Source organism: Schistocerca cancellata, chromosome 7 (genome assembly GCF_023864275.1).
Source record: "Schistocerca cancellata isolate TAMUIC-IGC-003103 chromosome 7, iqSchCanc2.1, whole genome shotgun sequence".
NCBI lineage: Eukaryota > Metazoa > Arthropoda > Insecta > Orthoptera > Acrididae > Schistocerca > Schistocerca cancellata.
In genome coordinates this window covers 260,777,266-260,798,742 of record NC_064632.1, presented here as the reverse complement: position 1 = coordinate 260,798,742, position 21,477 = coordinate 260,777,266, and the positions used below count along the sequence as shown (strand labels likewise).

At 42.1% G+C, this 21,477-nt stretch overlaps 1 protein-coding gene across 1 annotated transcript in view; it reads right to left on the bottom strand.

The window, feature by feature from the left end:
* The window catches only part of LOC126092724 (pickpocket protein 28-like), a 94,838-nt gene that overhangs the window by 52,009 nt on the left and 21,352 nt on the right, over positions 1-21,477 (bottom strand). The window contains exons 4-6 of the mRNA XM_049908448.1: positions 21,104-21,249; positions 9,350-9,476; positions 1,308-1,472 (exon numbers count right to left, since the gene is read on the bottom strand). Of these exons, the coding sequence (XP_049764405.1) occupies positions 1,308-1,472; positions 9,350-9,476; positions 21,104-21,249 (438 nt within the window). The remainder of the gene's footprint in view (positions 1-1,307; positions 1,473-9,349; positions 9,477-21,103; positions 21,250-21,477) is intronic.

The window sequence follows — 21,477 nt, the reverse complement described above, 5'->3', positions numbered from 1 at the left end:
CTATGAACAGCATAGCGAACGCGTTATAGTACTGAAGACAGAGACGAAGTAAATACCAACAACAGTACACTAATCAGCCAGAAAATTATGATCACCTACGTAATAGCCAGTATGTCCACCTTTGTCACGGATAACAGAGGCGACGCGTATGGAATAGAAGCAATGAGCTTGGTAGGTCGCTAGAGGGAGTTGACACCACATCTCCACACACAAGTCACCTAATTCCCGTAAGTTGCGGGGGGAGGGGGGGGGGGCGATGAACTCTAACACCACGTTCTATAACATCCTCGATATGTTCGGTCGAGTTAAGATCTGACGAGTTGAGGGACAAGCACATCAATAGGAAATCGCCACTGTGTGCCTCGAACTGCTCCATCACACTCTGGGCCATGTGACATGGCACATTATCTTGTTGAAAATTAGCAGTGCCATCGGAAAACATGATCTTCGTGAAATGGTGTACGTGATCTGCAACCAATGTACGATACTCCTTGGCCAAAATAGTACCTTGCATGGGATCTGCTGGAGCCATGGATGCCTACGTGAATGTTCTCCAGAGCATAATGGAGCCGCCGCTAGTTTGTCCCGCAGTACACGTGTCAAGGAGCTGTTCCCCTGGAAGATGATGGATTCGCCCCTCCCATCGGCATGATAAAGAAGGTATACGGATACAGCAGACGTTGCAACGCTCTGCCACAGCGCCAAAATCCAGTGCCGATGGTCACGTGCCCCTTTCATTCGTAGTTGCAGATATCGTGGTGTTAACATTGGAACGTGCACGGGTCTTCGTCTGTGGAGGCCCATCGCTAGGAGTGTTCGGTGCAGTGTGGTTTCAGACACACTTGTACTCTAGAAAGCATTAAAATCTTATGTTAGTTACGCTACAGTTCGCCGTCTGTCCTGTTTTACCAGTCTGTCCAGCCTACGATGTCCAACATCTGGAATGAGGAGTGACCCCACGATCTCTGGACGTGGTTTCACCTTGGTTTCGCCACGTGTAGTTTCCGAGCCTGCGAGACATACAATCTGCCCTCGGTCAAAGTCAGATAGACAGCGCACTTTCCCCATTCTAAACACAGACTGCAAGCTCACCGATACTACATGCACTTGCGATTAGCACTCATTCCCCGCCAAGCGACGCTGCTAACGCTGGACGGGTTTATATCGACAGCAGGTCGGTGATCATTATGCTCTGGCTGATCAGTGTATTTGAAGATGTGGGAGAGGGGAGTGAAGACAGAGTCAACATCAAACTCGCCAACTCCACCCTGCCCCCCCTCCAGTAGCGAGATCGGAGCGTGACCGACCTCGTCGTCGAACCAGCAGCGGCGCGCCTCGGCCGGCAGGCGGCGGACGTCCCTGGTGCTGCGAATGGCCCGCGGGTCCAGCACCACCGACACCTCCGTGGCCGGCTGCGCCAGCACCTGCTGCACCGACGTCTCCGGGTAGTCCTGCGGGTCGTGCACCAACACCTGCAACGTCACATACACCTACCGAAGTCTACTCGCGCTCTTCTGACTTCTTTTAAATTTCTACTCACTATAAGTTCGACAGTAATTTCTGATGATGATGATGATGATGTTTGGTTGGTGGGGCGCTCAACTGCGTGGTTATCAGCGCCCGTACAATTACCCAATCTTTGCTCAGTCCAATTTCGCCACTTTCCTGGATGATGATGAAATGATGAGGACAACACAAATACCCAGTCATCTCGAGGCAGGTGAAAATCCCTGACCCCGCCGGGAATCGAACCCGGGACCCCGTGCTCGGGAAGCGAGAACGCTACCGCGAGACCACGAGCGGCGGACAGTAATTTCTAGGAGGTAGCAGCCCACCTCCACGTTCTTCCGGACGGGGAGACACGCCCTGTAGCTAACGCACTCCTGATCTTTGGCGTGCGGCTCGGAGGTATCTGGGTCATAATCCGATGGTGACAGAAATTTTTACCGCCAGTGTTTGGTCATAAATGGCAGGACAGGAACAACTTGAGCAGCACTTTCGGATTGTTTTCATATATTGCTGTCGTTTAGCATCTAGTAAAGGCAACAGAAAATCAAAACGAATTGCGAAAATATTTAGACAAAATATCTGCATAGTTGTTGTGTCCCAGCACAGTTTTGTAGTGCGATCGGAACGTTGACGACAATATGAGGGTTGTTCGAGTGTCCACCTTTATTGTCGGAGATGAGAAGGAGAAAGCTCTCTCAGGTAGAACTGGGTGGTTATTGGTTAGAGTGGTAATCTGTTAGAATTAATGGAAGGCTGGGTATGCTGAAGAATTCAGTATTTATTTAAGTAATATCTTTATTCTCTTTGATAACTTATAAAAGAGGTGCCAGTTTCTAACTCCTTTCTGTATTACTTGTCAGACTCAGTTTACTCTTGTCAGCAGGTCACTCGCCTAAGCTTACAAGAGACAATTACTACTCCGTAAATTTTTCTTGTTATTTATGAAGCTACAAATGCTAGCTGTTCCTTGAGACAAAGACAGATCGTCTCTGTTCAGAGCTATTCCCCAGAACAGATAATGATTACTTATCTTGCAGCTGCTGTGTGTGTTTCCAGATCTGATCACGGACTTCTCGCTGCGAATATTACTTCTGCATACTCAGGTTGCGGCGGACTGGCGTTCTACTGCTCTCGACTCCTCCGCCAGACTACTCCATCAGAATCCTCCATCAGACTTCTCCATCAGACTAACTCTTCCCAATTTATCTCTTGCTTATATATCGCCTACGTCGCAGCTGACCCTCGATAATAGCGGTTCGGGATATTTCCATTAGCTGGCTCCCTTTGTAATGTTGATGCATTAAGTTGTTCTGAAAGCGGTGCTGATATTCAAGACAACAAAAGCGGGTTAAATCTGTGAGCTATCTGGGGAAGTTAACCTTGCATTACTGAGCAACTGTTTCACCAGGTATCCAGTCTAGCTTACCAAATTCCCAACCAGACTAACATTAATTATAATCTTTTAATAGTCATCTTACGACAACCAGTGATATATATATATATATATATATATATATATATATATATATATATATATATATATAAAGATAATTTAAATAAAAGAAATAAATCAGTTTATATTTGGACATTTATTTTAACATTGATCATTGTTCCGTTAAAATTTCAGCATATTAAACTTGATTCATAACTAAACTGGTGCCTTATTTAGGATTGTGAAAATGTTAGTTTGTAATCTTACGGAACACATCAAATATGGAGCCAAGATTGGGAGACTGCATGCAACACTGCATTCATAAAATAACACACGAAGAACGTTGAAACATATGCAAGAGGAAATTAACCACAGCCAACCGATTCAATTTTCACCCAAAGAAGTTACGTTCGTAGCGCAATCCTGTCCGTCATGAAATTACCACACACTGGTATACTAAATTCATACTAACTCTCTGTGAAATCTTCCCGAAAAGAACAGCTGAGGGCTACTTTGATGATTACACCACATGCTTCACGTGGTCAACTTGGTTTACACAAAGAGTGTAATTCCACAATAATTTTGATCATTAAAATAAATTACATCGAAACTCAATTTACAAAAGAAAAACCTCGAACTGGCTACTATCGTCTTACTATTAACCTGATGGGTCAAACAATTGTATAAGCACGTGGTACTGGTCTCACAAAGTACACCCCACGTGGGTTGAACGCAAAGAAAAGTTGCTATATTGAAAAATATTGTCAAGACGAGATGTTATAATCTCGCGCACATTCGCATTTAAGATTGATGATCTTAGAGTTACGGATCATCAACATGTGGTTCCACTTTACTCACAAAGTAGTGACAAAGCAACTACTGGAAGATATTCTGAACTTCACACTCCAATTACATTGCGTTGCAATTTAAGATAACATAAGATATTTTAGATCTAAACCTGAAATAAAGGTGATTAAATTTTTAGTTAGGCTGAACTTAAGAAATCCATTGTCCTACGGACTTAGAAGAGACGCGCTTAGCCGGAGATCTTACCACTTCAGACACTCGCTGTGGACAGACTGGCGTGGGCCCCTACCGAGGGTGCTTCACAGATACAAATGGAAGTGACCAGAGAGGCAGCTTCCGATACCAACGTGACAAGGGACGGACAGGACCATACTGAGAATAGAAACCTCTTTGCTTTTAGAAAGCATAGCTACCTGTTCCGACGTTAGTCCTACCGTTCTCTAGCAGACAGGCTTGTCTGCTACCATCAAGCATGCAACTAGAAATACATTTGCTCATTCATCCTTTCACACAGAAGGGAAGGGGAATGACAGTTTCTTATCATGTTCACTATACAAAAAAAAAGCGCAGGTAGGTTCCATATGAGACTGTGTGACATGAATTACATGTAAACTGTGTTTTAAAGTGTAGTAGTGTGACAGATGGTTCTTGTTTACGTGTAAAAGTAACACGTTCCACTGCTCAGTCTCCTCCCAGATGGAGTCAGAAACACCACAGTAAATTCAGAAGTGAAATGTATGCCGTAAATGACAACAGATGTAAGAAATCAACATGAAAGGAATCCAACAGAGTCCTTTCACCTTGACACGTAAATATTTTAATGTTTGATTTCTCCTAGAGGTTTCCACTCTATGTTACCACTTACGTGTACTGGAAAGCTTCCGTTGACATCAGGGCTTGTATCCCTTGGCGCTGTCTCAAATAGTTCCATCATGTGATTAGTCCGTGATCTGACAGGCTACTGGAGGTCCGTACTTTACATAACCTATGGAAAACTTCAGTTGTCGTCCAACTGCGGTTCAAATAGTGTCTTAATGTGCGTGTTTTGATCGTATGCGTCTTATCTCTCTCCCGTTCACAAATATCCTCCACTAGGTTTTCTCAGTGTTTAAACTCTGAGGCCTCTAACTTCTTGAAGTGACAATTGTTTTCAGCTCATTTCATCTAACAAGTATTGCTTAATAAAATCATTATTAATTTGTTTTTTCTTGGGACTGGACATTGCAATTAAACCCAAACAATAAAAAGTGCGAGGTCCTCCAATTGATTACTAAACAAATTGCGTTAAATTTCGGTTAGCTTCTATCTACTCTAGTGTCTTATCGACATACACTGTTCCCCATATCCCACCTCGACCTTAACGCTCTTGTCTGAACAACATGGCAGAAACACCCGTCCCCATGAGAGCAAAATCTCATCTCTCCCACTCCATCATTGAGCTACCTTCTAGAAGTCCTTCTTAGTAACAGGCCCGACTCTGGAATAACCTCCCGCATTATATTAGCGAACTGGGTAACATTTCCAGCTTCAGAACACAGTTAATCACATGTCACCGAAGCAAAACTAATGGTTACCACTGCCCCTGTGCACACTCGTTACCCCTGTACATTCATCTTTTCAGCATCACGGTGTCGTTTGTCGTCTAGTAAACTCATAAGAATATCAAATCCAATTGCAAAACGATTTAGATAAGATAACTGTATGGTACGAAAATTGGCAATTGACCCTAAATAATGAAAAGTGCCAGGTCATTCATATGAGTTTTAAAAGGAACCTGTTAAACTTGGGTGACACGATAAATCAATCAAATCTAAAGACCGTGAATTCAACTAAATATCTTGGAATTACAATTAACAACTTAAACTGGAAAGAACACATAGAAGATGTTCTGGGGAAGGCGAACCGGAGGCTTCGTTTTATTGGCACAACGCCGGCCGCAGTGGTCGAGTGGTTCTAGGCGCTTCAGGCGTCAACCGCGCGGCCGCTACGGTCGCACGTTCGAACCCTGCCTCGGGCATGGATGTGTGATGTATTTAGGTTAGTTAGGTTTAAGTAGTTCTAAGTTCTAGGGGACTGATGACCTCAGATGTTAAGTCCCATAGTGCTCAGAGCCATTTATTGGCAGAACACTTAGAAGATACAACAGGTCTACTAAAGAGCCTACACTACGTTTGTCCGTCCTCGTTTGGAGTACTGCTGCATAGTGTGGGATCCTTAATGGATAGGATTAACGGAGTACATCGAGAAAGTTCAAAGAAGGGCAGAACGTTTTGTATTATCAGGAAATAGAGTGTCACGGACATGGTACAGTATTTGGGGTGGGCATCATTAAAACAAAGGCGTTTCTCGTTGCGGCGGGATTTTCTCACGTAATTTCAATCACCTATTTTCTCCCACGAATGCGAAAATATTTTGTTGACGCCGACCTAGATAGGGAGAAAAGATCGTAATAATAAAATAAGGGAAATCATAGCTCTCACGGAAAGATACATGTGTTCGTTTGCTCCGCGCGCTTTTTTCAAGAGCGGAAAAATAGAGAATTAGTATGAAGGTGATTCGATGAACCCTCTGCTGGACACTAAAGTGTGATTTACAGAGTAGCCACGTAGATGTAGATGTAGATGTAGATGTAGATGTAGAAGAGAACAGACAGAGACCAGAGCAGTAGTCAGAGTCACAGAACTGAAGGATACAAGTGATCACTTTGTCGAAAAAAGACATAACTTTCTGTAAGTATCTCACATTGCAAAAAAATATGACCACGGCGATGGAGCAGGTGAAACATACTTGCGCCACGTGTAGATCTATTTCATAGGATCCACCTGAAAATCCAAATCAGTCAAGACGAGAGGACAGGGAAGCGGGAACGAGGCAAGATTATTATATCAGAGGTAGTGAGAGATTTCTATCTATCTGCATACCTCATCCTTTCCGCGCAACCAAGAAGGTAATCAGGTTGCCTTTATCAAGCAATTCGCAGAGATACTGAAGAAGAAATGCAGCGATTCACGCTGTAAGTTGTATAAGATATACAGCTTCAGCGCGTGCGCTAAGAATGACCGAGTTTTGTCAGTGATCTGCAGAATCTCAAGCCGGGTTCCTAGCAAAGGTTTTGTCTAATCCTACCTAAAGTGCCGTAAGAAACAGCATATCTCACGGAAGACCATAGGAACGAGGCAGTGGAATGACTCTTTGCCGCTTTTACAATAAATATAGCGGAAAAAGTTTATTATTATTGCAGACATTTAGACCACAAAAAATCACTCTATTAATCGTAATTGAGTTGCCTGAAGATTGCGAAAAACTGGAGACATTGGGCTGTGTGAAGGATGTGTAAGGCTACCAGCGAAACTTCAGCAGTGTAGTAGAAACAGCATCATTGTGTTGTAGGATGAAGCCGTCCCACGTGTTACAAAGAGTGTTTCGACTACGGTGCAGAAGTTTCCTTGGGCAGCCCTTCCACATCCTTCATACAGTCCCGATCTCTTCCCATGCGCTTTTCATATTTTTTGAGCCCTGAAGAAAGCCATTCGTGGTCTACAATTTTCTACGGACTAATCATGGTTCGTAGGCAGCAAAAAACACTTTTTTCATGAAAGCACAGACCGTCTTGTCTCACAGTGGGATAAATGTACGAATATTAACAGCTATGGCAATTACTTTTGAAATAATAAACAGTTCATTTACTTTTTTCCCATGTAAGTCGTTTTCATTTGACTGCCCCTTATAGATCACAGCTGCGATTTCCGAGACATTCCCTTCGTACTTAACGCAAGATCTGCAAGTAATTTCAGGTGTCAAGCCGGATTGACAATTCAGTTTTTCTGAAGTATAGTATTTATGTATTGCTTCTTGCGAACACTGGCCTAAATTACATGGCCAGACTTACTCTCTGGAATGGAACCCATCTATTCTCACTGCTTAAGGGCGCAGGAAGCTCACTCAAGCTTTTCTACGATATCGAAACTCTTTTTATTTTAAGAAATTGGTAGGCTGAAATTTTGTATTTCTTGTTTTATTCATCGCTTTCGTTTCTTATCGAAACGATTATTATGTCTTCCGTATTGCCCTTTATGCTGAGGGAAACCTCACTAATATCTCCGCATGGATCGGATCTCCATATTTAGTTTAGGTAGTTCCTTCTTCTGGCTGATCTGATTCTAGCTTTCGATCCAGCTGCATTAAGTCTCTATTAAATTCTCATCTTTTGTTGGCCGTGTTAGGTGTTCCCTATCCTGGCTGATACAATTGATGCACTATCTTATTATTAATGGTCTGTATGAGTATCTGATTAAGGCACCGGTTGCTGCTGGGCTTTTAGCAGGTCTCTGTTAAAATTTCGCGGAATTTAGTCCTCTTAGGCCAAATTTTAATTCCTTCACCCAATTCCAAAGGGCCTACAGAGCAATTTTGGCCTTCACTATCAGCTGTCTTCGTTTATTATCTACGACAAACACACTGTGTATCATGTTCATGTGGAGAAAATAGCAATAGGTGCTACAAATTTAGAGCAATCAGACATAATGTACCATAGGATTCCATTTTAGGTCTTCATTTTTTTCTAATAAACATAAATGATATTCCACGTGCATTGTCTAGTGATGCAGATGTTATCCTTACTCCAAATTATACAAGCACACAAACAGAAAGTATTACTAGTTCTCGAAATGATAAAGCAACTAATGAAATATCTTAAACATCAACATAAGGTTCAAAAGAAAATGATTATCGTTAAAGTTTGCCAAGACTCAGACTTTATAATGCATTGCTTCTCATAGATCTCCACTAGCTGCGACAACAGTCTGCTCAAATAATAAAATACAAGAAGCAGGTGATAAGTTTTTTGGACTATGCATAGAACTGAACGTTACTTCGGAAACCTACACCCTAGAAGTAACGAAAAGGCATATTTCCGCTTCAGTCGCACTACTCTAAGAGCATATTAAATATCTTACAGGTAACGTGGTGGAGCTTAAGACCGAACCGAAGAACTTTCCGTGGGATAATTCCTTTTACTCCATTGAACAGTATATTCACAAAAAATTAACATTTGAGATTATATCCAATTAATACTAGCACTTTAATAGAACAGTATTTAACATTTGTATGTCATTTCATTGATTTCATTTAAATAGAATGTATTTCTTTGACTTCTTTCCATATCCCAGAGACCCTTCTGCACGTAATCCATGGAATACAACTTGATAATGTAAATTAATTGATTTCATTGTACTGCGTTTAAATAAAATGTACCTCCCTCACTTCCCTCCATATCACAAACACCCTCTCCACCTAATTCATGGAATACAGCTTGACAATGACAATTAACGACTCAAACGTTTGACTGTCCCCTTATGGTTGCGCCCTCCGTGTCTTTCTCTGTGTTGATGACATTGCGGGGCCTTTTTAATCGTTCATATTCCCTACTGATGTGATGAGTGATCGAAATTAAGTTGAGTAGGATTTCAGTTAGAGGGTGTAGTGATTTCAGTGTCCACCAGCACACTGTTATCAGCCTTGCTACCGTGGATAAGCAGGAGATGTGGTAAGATACAGACCAACAGTTGTCTCGGGCGCTAGTTTCAGAGAGAGAGCTCTTACCGAAACGCCATAGTAGCCGCCTAGCGATGCCACGTAGTGCTGCGTCTCGCAGTCCATCAAGAGGGACACGCCGGAGCGGGGTCCCGCCATAGCTGTCCTCAGCATCGGCTCGGCGGGGTTCACCCAGCTGCACAGTGAGTGAGAACTTCATAAGTAAGAGAACACGTTTCGTACGACGGCATAAGTGAGGATGACGTTACCTATTACGAGAGATAATGTTAAAGGCATAATATCACCTCAAAAAAGAGTTACGTAACTAATTTCTATTTAATACATATTTTTGCAAGTTTCTGCTGCACGACGACTTTATCAATTAGTTGTTCATATACGACTAGTCAGTTATTATGACATTTTCAAGTGACCATGCAATATTAATGAAGGTATAATTTTTGTACGAAATTATAAAAGTACTTGTTGGATGGCTTACATCTATGCTGGTAATTTTTTGCCTTATGTTTTATAATTACAATACAGCGTCCTGATGTGTTTTGCTGATATTATTTATCAGTTTTTATGTTGTTGGAAATTATGCAAGGTGCTCACTTTTCTATTTGCAAATATATTCGTTTGACAGGAATGCTTCCTTCATTGGCGCACACACATTTACAATGACTTTAAATTTGCGAAAAACCTATGGTAATAGCAATGTTACAAATATATTAGTACATTTTTTCGTGTATCGTGCAAAGATATTTGTATGTTGAGAATTCTGTTGTTTTTAAATTACATGGTCCTCTCGTGAGAGACTGAAATTTATTCTTTTTCTATTATGAAGTCAATAAAAGTTTTCCAAATGTTGTTTCTGTTTGAGTTACATTTGTTCATTAAGTATTTCTCCTGGATGTGCATAAGTGTGGATATAGATTTTGAATTCTTCCAGAACATCCTTGCAGTTCCTTTGAGTATAAGATGTAGAATTGTCGTTGCATTTTCTATTCGTTCTGCTTTGTGTTTTTGGCTATGTAGGTGCATGTAAAATGTTGATTGATTACTTTCACAGTTTTGTGTGTGTTCTTTGAACCTAACCTCCAAGTTTCTACCTGTTTGTCCAATGTGAAATTTGCTACGATCACTGCATGAGATTTTATGTATCCCTGAATTAGTTACTCCAACTAATTGTTTGTAAATTGTTCTTGAATTCGAGTTTTTTGATAGGGTGAGCTCCAGTAATTCTGTTATTTCATATGCTTCCAAAACAGATACTTTCTCATGGTGTATAAGATTTTTTTCCTTCTTATCTTTGTAGGAGATGGTTATATTCAGTGATACAAACTTTCCTCTCAGGAGAGTCATTGTCTTTTATAATGTGAATCAATACCATAGAATTTTATTGTGTATTTTTCAGTGTATGTATATAATTTGGTTATTAATCTGTTTGGTTTCTTACCAGGTTGGGCTATCAGTGCAATGACTTATAGGCTTGTTGGAAAGAATTCTTTGGGAATTTTGGGCTGTGCTCATAAAGATGAGATTCATAACATTGCATGATTTCTTTTCTTGGTCTGAGAAGATCGCTTTACAATTTCTTGTCTAACTTTTGTACTGAATCTGTTAGTGGGGATGTGCTGTATAGTTGTGATATTGTTATTTCTAAGGGTTATTTCTAAGGAATGCCACACCCTTTTTAACATAATTTTCAGGTTTCATAATTACTGCAGTATTATGTTTATCTGCTTCTCTGTTACTGCATTCTGTGTGCTCAACTTATTATTTATATTTTTGAGAGTATTATGTTCATTGTCTGTAGTTCTGTTTAAGCATTTTCTGTTCTTTTATTTCTCTTTCCACGAATTTTGCTATTTTTGACATGAAATCATTTTGTTCTCACATTGATTATTTTGCCATGTCTATTGTAACGTCAGTTGTGTGTATTAGACTATCTGTAGTTGTATTATATGGGTGGGATTCTATGTTGTATTTAAGACCTTTGCTGAGTATTTCATTGAGCTAACTGAATGTTAGTGAATTCTTTACTTTCAAAGAGTTTAAATGGTGTTTTGATTTCCTGCTGTGGTCCATATTTGACATTGTGTTGCTGCACTTCTATTAACATACAAATTTTCTTTTTATGTCTAGTATGTACTTCACAGTTGGTATATCAGATAAAGTTGCTAACAGAACTAAATATCAAAGGTTTCAGGCTCCTTCTTAACTTTAAATGAACTGTATATGTTTGACATTGAGTGAGTCATTGGGGACCATTTGAAGATTATATTATTCTTGAAGACTCAATTTTGTCAAGATTGCAAGTAATTCTTTTTACTATTTCGACAGATCTGATGATGACAGTGTGGTTCTGTTGAAACCGGCAACAGTAATAAAAAGAACTACTAGCAGTCTTGGCAAACTTGATTCTTCATAAATAATATGAAATGTGCCAGATATGAGTCTTAATTTACTCTGCCTATTTGGTCTAACTTATTGGTAATTTCATGCTTACTCCAGATTTTTGGTCCAAACCTTCTAATATGGTGCACTAAGTTAAATTTCGCTTGCACATCTGTACATGTGTATTTTGGTATTTTTTCTTGTGAGGCACTGTTTGTCGAATTTTATGATTTCTATAATATTTACTGTTTTAATTTTAACGCGTAAGTTCAGCAACAATTCCCTATAGTTGTTCTCAGCATAGATTCCAAAAGTTTCTTTTCTGATGGCCCCGCAACATGCGTTAAGTCAGGGAAAGACATAATGTATATTTTTACTAGTTTCTAGAGCACATAGATTTTATAAACTCGTATTTGTACTTCATGGCTCTCGTTTCAGCTGTTATTCTATTGTCAAGTGATTCTGCAATATTAATGCTTGTGCAATTGTTGTAAAGATTAAGAATGGCTTACTTCTTTCTGGATAATTATTTGCCTTACAATTTAGATGTTACAGTATATCACCCTGGAGCGCTTTGGTGAAATTATTTCTTCGATTTTGTGTTGTACCACTCGCTGCCTCTATGTGAGCCAAAACAAAATGGTGCAACCCATCAATAAAATCGAGGATAAGGTGTCAATTCGTTTTCAACATTTGAATGGGAACAACGCTGGAAGAACCCATGCTACGTTGGTGTAAGTGCACGCAGCAATGCACCATCATAGGACACAGTGATTAGTTGGCGCAGACTCTTCCAATGCGGTCAGACAACTCTGAATGACGAAGAACGAGGTGACAGGCCATCTCTCGTGACTGTCCGGGAATTGCAAGTGCAGCGAAGCTGTGGTGGTCGAAGAGATAGTGGGAAAATGGGAAAAAATACTAATCAATGATGGGTCAGTTTTCAACATCTTACACGGCATTCTGAACATCACAAAGGTGGACCCTCGCTAGATTCGCGATTGATCACCCTCCTTTAAAGCCCGCCATACCAAAGCAGCTGCGGATATATTGCAATTGTGTCTGGCCAATCCACATGACTTCTTTAGCCGTTTAATGACCATGAGCGAGTGCTTGGAACGGATATTATGCAAACTGATATAGTGAGATTATCACATCGCGAGCAGACGATCGGCGTAAGAGAAAGCAGATCTTCCAAGGCTTGGATAAAAGTGTTCTCTAATAGACAGCTACCCGAGCCAGGCTTAAGCTACGCTGGAATGGTTAACGATGACTACCATTGTGTGGTATCTTAAGGATCGGATTGAGGGGAAGATGGAAAAGGAAATGAATGATTTTCTTTTCAGAGGCAACATCGTGACATTTACCTCAACACAAAGAGGGAAATCTTTAAACTGCATAATAAAACTGGGATTTGAATCGACACTCTCTCGACTGTGAGTCCAGTGCTTTACCATGTGGCACACGATTGTTGGGCTAATTGAATGGAGATCAGTTAGTAGGACATATCTGATTACTCAGTGTTTTGGATCAGATGATGAGGAAAGTTGAGATCAGTTACGGTTAAAGGTATTTTTTTCTTTTTTTTCGTATTTCATTCCCAACACGTGAGGGCAAACTACGTCCTGTCAAATATCTCGACATGTTTGGAATGAATCAAAGAAAATACCAATTGGAATTTTTTGGAGGAGATTTCAAGTTCCAGCGTTTGGATGATGACCACAGAAAACTACCAAAAACATGTCTTACTGGGGCAAGGGTACTATCTAACTTACTTGGGACAATGTTGTAAATTGTCTGAGACAAATATTTAAAAATTGTGTACTTGTATAGATCAGAGACATGGAATTTAAGGTTTTCATCATTCAGTTGGGAATGTAAGAATATGCAAGGTAAAGTTTTTGACGATTTTGATGTGTTGTGGTGGTGGGTGGCTTCAGCTCTGAATGACTCAGGCTCTGAGTAACATACCACCCCCCAGGGGCTCACGACTTTTTATGCCTTCTTTTTCTCCCCCCTTCCCATGCTACAAATACTGCCATCCATCCCCAACCCTCCCTCCTCCAACTATGTGAGTGTCTCTCTTCAGACTCTATAGGCCCCAGTGTTGTATCTAGGTCCTATCTGTCCATTCCTTGGTGTCTAACTCTCGATTTGTCCAGCCATTCCCGTCTTTTCTTCTATCTATAACATTTTAGGAAAAATAAAGTGTGCACGCATCTCGTGGTCGTGCGGTAGCGTTCTCGCTTCCCACGCCCGGGTTCCCGGGTTCGATTCCCGGCGGGGTCAGGGATTTTCTCTGCCTCGTGATGGCTGGGTGTTGTGTGCTGCCCTTAGGTTAGTTAGGTTTAAGTAGTTCTAAGTTCTAGGGGACTGATGACCATAGATGTTAAGTCCCATAGTGCTCAGAGCCATTTGAACCATTTGAAAAATAAAGTGTAGGCCCCACTTCCTGGCTTGACGCCCCACTTTTTCCCCAAATTTTGTGCGTAGTATGGGTTGTTCGGAGAAACCAATGCCCGCTCGTAGCCATTGTCTGTAATCCCTTTGAGCTTTGATTCATAGTGACTGCTGGATCGAAATGGTGTCTGTTCTTTCAGCCATGTGCGAAAGAACGATGCCACATATATATAATTAAGGCGAGGACGGCCAATGATCTTTTCAGTGTAGATGCACACCAGGCCCGAACTCCTACGGGAATGGGCGAAATGCTGCGAGTAATGAGGTTAGCAGAGAAGGAGTACTACATTCGTAGTGTTTGGATAAGCTTAGAATTAGGATCTGACGGGAGGAGTGCTAAGGTAATCCTTGCAGTCGAGATGACCACTGTGCCTGGATGGGATAGTGGTCAGAGCATCAGTCTAGAAAGCAGGAGACCTGGGTTGGAATCCCCGTCCCGCACAAATTTTCGATTTTTTGTGTCTAGTTACAAGCGTTAGTTTTCTTGAGCCTGAAGGGATGCTATCCTTTTGTTTCTCCTGATAACACAGACACATTTAGACAAAGGCCACAGTGCTGCCAGCATATCATCTCCTGAACTATGTCTTGAAGCACCAGGCAACATGACAGAATCATCTAAGAACGTCAACGCAAACTACTGCAAAGGCACGTTCTAGCTGATGCTTGGGGTTCAGAATAAGTTGCGTTAAGTTTGTGTTTCCTGTAGTGCACAGTCTGAGACGCAGTATGTGGTAGTGTGGAGAAAAATAGCTGCCCGACAAACAGTTTATTCCTGCATCTGGAAAGGTTTGAGAGCATTGAACAGGCTGTCGGTTGGAGTTGATGGATTACTTCAACTAGAGAGTGCCCTAAGGGTTTTTTGTGACGCTGAGGATTTAATGTCCTGTTTTCTGCAGTGCATCCTTTGACCACCAAAGGGGAATTAACTGGCCAAACACCGTAGATACATACGTTGGAATACAGTCATCGTGATCATTAATTTAAAACTACTTGCCGGGAGACTCGTCCCAGTCTGCTGGATGAGAGAACTGTGCTCAAAACACTACACTATCACTCCGCAAAGCAAGAGTGGCAATTGGTTGCGACTAAACGAAACCTACTCAGATGGTTAAGCCACAAGGCGACTCTCCAGCCAGTAGTGCCACGCGACTTTTTGGGGTCAATTCTGGTGTGCACTTGTCAGCTTTGACCAGTGACATCGTGTGTGACGACACGAGTTAACGATGCGATGGATGTAAGTGGCTTGTTAAACGTTATCTGTGGTTGTCTTAGTAACTGATGTAAAGCATTTTTTTATTCCAAATACGTCACGATTTCCTTGGGTGTAGTCAGGCAGGAATCTAAACACACAGCTTGAAGTGCCGTGACTGAATCAACTATCAATCGTGTCTATAATCTCAGTTCTCATAAATATTTGGTTGTTTCTTTCCGAATGTGGCGCTGTTTCCGAGGGTGAGATTAGGCAGGAACCTAAGAGAACGTCTTAAGTTGCCGAAAGTGAAACGATTAGGAATGATATCGATGATCTTAGTTCTCACAAAAAAATTTCGCTTTTTTTGCGTAGGCACCACGATTTTCGTAGGTTAGGCTAGGCAGGAACCCAAGAGCAAATCTTACACGGTTGCGAGTGAAACGATCTACAGCCATATTTATAATCTTGATTCTCACAAATATTTGGGATTTTTTTCAGAATAAAGCACGATTTCTGAATTTTGCATTCCACAGTTCGTTATTTTTCGTGATTTCTCTTAAGTGTGGACTGATTTTTTTCTAATTCTGGTCTCTGTACTTGAGCTACGTACGTCAAGTCTAGTTGTCGCTTGCAAGGTTTGCCATTTTTTTGTAGTAGTAGTAGTAGTATAGAGAGCGATACGAATAAGTTAAATACTTAATGGAACTACAACTCACACCAAGTAAAAATCACGAAAAATAACGGAACGTGGAATCCACAATTAGAACAGACCTATATACTTCAATTTTAAACAGCGACACCAAAAATTAAAATCCTAAATGAAATCACTTGGTAAACCTGTTGCAAAAACGCGAATAACAACAAACCTTGGAATCAACAAAGACAATTGACCTACATAGGTGAATTCCAGCTACCGATTTCAAGATTTGCTATTTTCCGCGTTTTTGTGGTTGGTGTGTGCACTGATATTTTTTTGAATTTTCATTTTTGGCTCCGTTTTCTGTACCATTGCATATAATACAGATCGTTGTAATCGACGAGCAGATTTGATCTCTCTTAGTGAATTCTACTTGCCGATTCTAAGATCTATTGCATTTGCGTTTTTGCAATTGGGTCTGCAGCGCTTTCTTTTAACATTGGTATCGCTCTCTGTGCTACAGCGAAAAGTAACGAACCTATGAATCACTAACTACAACTGACGTATATAGGTCAAATGTAATTGTCAATTCTAAGGCTTGTTATTTATCGCATTACTGCAGCAGTACAGAGAGCGATACCATGCGGTTAAATCTTTAACGTATTAACAATCCACACTTAACGAAAATGTCACAAAATAAAGGAATATGGAATCGAGAATTAGAGCTATACGACATACGAAAATTTTCAAAGAATGCAGAGTACACAGCTAATGTAACACCAGTAAGAACCACCAAAAACAGAAATCCTACAAGGAACCACAGCACAATAATGAACAACGGATCAGGTAATTGGATTTGATCTATACATATCAGTTCTGGTTACCGATTCCAAGGTTCTTTTTCGTATTTTTCATTACTTGTGCAATGTATTTTCTTTGATGATTGCTTTGTTGTTTTCTCATTATTACCTGTTGGGCCTTTTTACGTTTCCTGTATGTTAGTATTTCCTTCGTTTTGCGGTTGTTGAGTTAGATTTCAGTTTTTCCCCACCCAAAACACCCACTTCCACGCAGTAGTCCTCTTAGATTGAACATTTATTGTTAAGAATTACTGCTAGTCCACAATATTACTAGTTTGCGATATGTGATGCTTTACTGGACTTTAAATATCATTTGTCGTTATTTCTCTTACTTGTGTAAAGTATGGTCATAACGTGTTTCTTGGATGTGTAATCCTTTTTTTCTGTTGTTACTTTCTTCTTCGTTACCACAATTTTTTGCGATATAATTCGTGGCTATGTAATAAATCGCGTGATCTGTGATTATATTTTATCATATACAATGGTGTCCAAAATTAAGGCAACAAATGGAAATTTTACAAGGTTGTGTTTATTTTACCACAGAACAGTATAAACAGGTGATAGTAAAGTAGAAACAATGTAAAGAATACGCAACTTAAATAACTGACACATGCATAACAGTAGACAAAAATGTTCGTTTTTCCCCATTAGACGGATTTGCGCACACATGCTGACAACTGGTTAATGTGCTCAGTATGAGATATGACCACGTCTGGCTGCGATACGGACCTAACAATGACAGGGCATACTGTGAATTATGTCACCAATCTCATGTTGAGGTAATAACGCCCATTCTTCGTTCAGAGCTGCTCGCAAGTCTTGGAGAGTGGTTGGTGGATGCTGACGTGATGCAACCAGTCTCCCTAGTGCATCCCAGACATGCTCTATGGCATTCGAATCGGGAGTGTGAGGAAGCAACGCCATGCGTGCATTATCTTCCGTTTCCAAGAAAACATCAACCACCCATGCTCTACAAGGTCGAGCATCAGTACGAAGTCTGGGCCCACACCACCTCGCAAATGAGGCCTCAAGCTCTCTTCACGATACCTGCAAGCAATTAAACCTTGCCGGTTCTCCCATCCAATTTCATCAAGAGATGTTCATGTGGTCAATATAATCGCTGCCCACAACATTAAGGATCCCCCTCGATACCGGTTTCTTTACATAATGTTTGGGTCCTGAAATCGTGTTCGACGTTCCCTCCAGATGCGAGTGCGTCCAGAATCACTCTCCAGACCAAATCGGGACTCATCTGTCAAAATAAAATTGGTCCACTGTTCGACCGCCCAGATGGCATGTTGACGGCTCCACTCTAGACGTTCCCTTCTGTGAAGACGCGTCAGAGGTACACACACAGCAGGTCTCCGACAGTAAAGGCGACTCTGCCGAAACCTCCAGGACAACGTATGCCTCGATACAACACGTCCAGTGGATGCTGCGAGGTCAGATGCCAGTTGCCGCACAGTGCTAAGGCTCTTACCATACTATATGCAAATAACGGTCCTGTCTCCAATATCACACGTTGTCGGCCCTGCCCTGGTTTTCGTGATACAGTTTTGGTCTCTTATAAGCTGTCGCGACATCCGAGAAGCAACAGAATGATTCACGTTAAGCCATCGGGAGTCATCAGTTTGCAACTTTCCTGTTTCCATTCTTCTTGTGGCCCTCCACCGCAGAGAAGCTGGTAGGCGTCTTCCTTGTGTCATACTGCACCGTCGGTGACTGTGTCCACAGCGATTGTGGATGTGGGACTACCCGGCAAACAGTACCCTCTTTGAAGGTGCCCTCACGTCATCGGTGACGTGGTTGTCCATTGACCGGAATGCCATTTTCAGAGCAGAAGACGGTTGTACGGACATCTGCTGCCAGTTTGTATGATTATACGGTGAATTAGACAATCTGCTGTCAGTTTGTATGATTATACGGTGAATTAGACACAAGACAGAGAAATAGCGGTTCGTTGCTTTAATTTTGGACACCAGCGTATATCTGTATTATCTTTCTTTACTGTGATACATTAGTTTGTATGCGAATAAGCGCCGTTGGCTTGAGGTATCGCCCGTATGTAGCGTCATTGGACAAATTACTTTTAATTTTAATAATTAACAGCCTCAGTTGCACCGTTTGCCTAGAATTTACCTAGGTTTCAGCCGGGATAACCCAATCTTCTTCAGAATAACAGTAACTACCGTTTGCCCATAGTGGACATCGTAAAGCTAAAACTACAAATCCATAAATTATCGTCAGACTATAAGACTTATCTGGAACCGCCTCGGCCCCACTTCGCGACCGCGATGCGGCAGCCGCGAGTGCTGTACTGGAACTGACCGTAGCGTCATGAGGCCCGCCTAGGCGGACACAATACCTTGCGCCTGCGCGTAAACTGTATGATAGTTACTTGTTGGGACAAGACGTGAACTTAACTCCTGACCTTGAATTTACTAGTAAAGTGAAATAAAAGGTATAGCTGAGGAAAAGGGCGTATATGTTAACCAGTGGAGAACGTACTTAGATCGACTGTCTTAATATTTATGAAGTATTCGTTGGTCATGATATGAGGAAGACATGTGCTTAGAAGGTATGGTCTATTTAGGAAAATGTTTGTGCTTAAGCACGAAGTTTGATCATCTAAAAAGAACTTAGGAGTGGGAAAGATAATATAAAGCCAACATCGTCATTATTACGACTAGAACTAGAAATTTTTAAGACGTAATAGTTAAGCACTTGCTTAGCTATGGTTACAACGCATGAATATCTTATTGACTTAGCACACAAATGGTCATGACTGAACTTAGGAACAAGCCTATATCTAGAATGAGATTTTCACTCTGCAGCGGAGTGTGCGCTGATATGAAACTTCCTGGCAGTTTAAAACTGTGTGCCGGACCGAGACTCTAACTCGGGACCTTTGCCTTTCGCGGGCAAGTGCTCTACCGACTGAGCTACCCAAGCACGACTCAAGCCCCGTCCTCACAGCTTTACTTCTGCCAGTACCTCGTCTCCTACCTTCCAAACTTTACAGAAGCTCTCCTGCGAACCTTGCAGAACTAGCACTCCTGAAAGAAAGGATATTGCGGAGACATGGCTTAGCCACAGCCTGGGGGATGTGTCCAGAATGAGATTTTCACTCTGCAGCGGAGTGTGCGCTGATATGAAACTTCCTGGCGGTTTAAAACTGTGTGCCGGACCGAGACTCGAACTCGGGACCTTTGCCTTTCGCGGGCAAGTGCTCTACCGACTGAGCTACCCAAGCACCACTCAAGCCCCGTCCTCACAGCTTTACTTCTGCCAGTACCTCGTCTCCTACCTTCCAAACTTTACAGAAGCTCTCCTGCGAACCTTGCAGAACTAGCACTCCTGAAAGAAAGGATATTGCGGAGACATGGCTTAGCCACAGCCTGGGGGATGTGTCCAGAATGAGATTCTCACTCTGCAGCGGAGTGTGCGCTGATATGAAACTTCCTGGCAGTTTAAAACTGTGTGCCGGACCGAGACTCGAACTCGGGACCTTTGCCTTTCGCGGGCAAGTGCTCTACCGACTGAGCTACCCAAGCACGACTCAAGCCCCGTCCTCACAGCTTTACTTCTGCCAGTACCTCGCCTTCTACCTTCCAAACTTTACAGAAGCTCTCCTGCGAACCTTGCAGGAAGTTTCATATCAGCGCACACTCCGCTGCAGAGTGAAAACCTCATTCTGGAAACATCCCCCAGGCTGTGGCTAAGCCATGTCTCCGCAATATCCTTTCTTTCAGAAGTGCTAGTTTTGCAAGGTTCGCAGGAGAGCTTCTGTAAAGTTTGGAAGGTAGGAGACGACGTACCGGCAGTAGTAAAGCTGTGAGGACGGGGCGTGAGTCGTGCTTGGGTAGCTCCGTTGGTAGAGCACTTGCCCGCGAAAGGCAAAGGTCCCGAGTTCGAGTCTCTGTCCGGCACGCAGTTTTAATCTGCCAGGAAGTTTCAAGTCTATATCTAATCTGTAACATCCGAAAATAGGGGCCATATAAAATAGATGGTCATTATTCAAGATTAGTATATTTGACCTGAAATGGTCTAGAATCAAGTCAAAAACTAATGCACGTGCCTGGTTGAGCTTCTTGGCGAAGTTATGGTTATGAGTTGCATAGAACACTAAAGTAGGGGATAATGTGGCGGCAATGGGGTACTCAATTTGTCTCCATGGAGGTGATCCACACACATACTGTAATTGGTCAAAGCTGACGGTCGGAATCGGACACTAGGGTTTACCGACGCCTTCACTCCGGCAGCGCCGCGCTACTCACGGGTCGAGTTCCGGCAGCAGAGCGCGGTAGTTGAAGCCGCAGCAGAAGCCCTCCATGGAGGGCACCGCGTGCACGAGGTCAGCGCAGCGCCGCGGCTGCCCGTTCCACTCGCAGCGCACCACCAGCTTCTCGCACGGCTGCATCAGCTGCGCACCACGGCCGTCTTTTGTCTCACCGCAGTTCCGCCACTCAGGGGTAATAATACGTCACAGGTGATAGCGCTGCAAGTGCAGTTCACTTGGCGAATACTCAGCGTAGCAGCTGAGGGTTATCTTGAGACGAACCACTTACGAAAAGAAGTGTGGTCACGAAATATCCAAATATAGGGAGCTGCAATAGTGATGAAGAAGTGGATGTAACTGTAAATGGAGCAG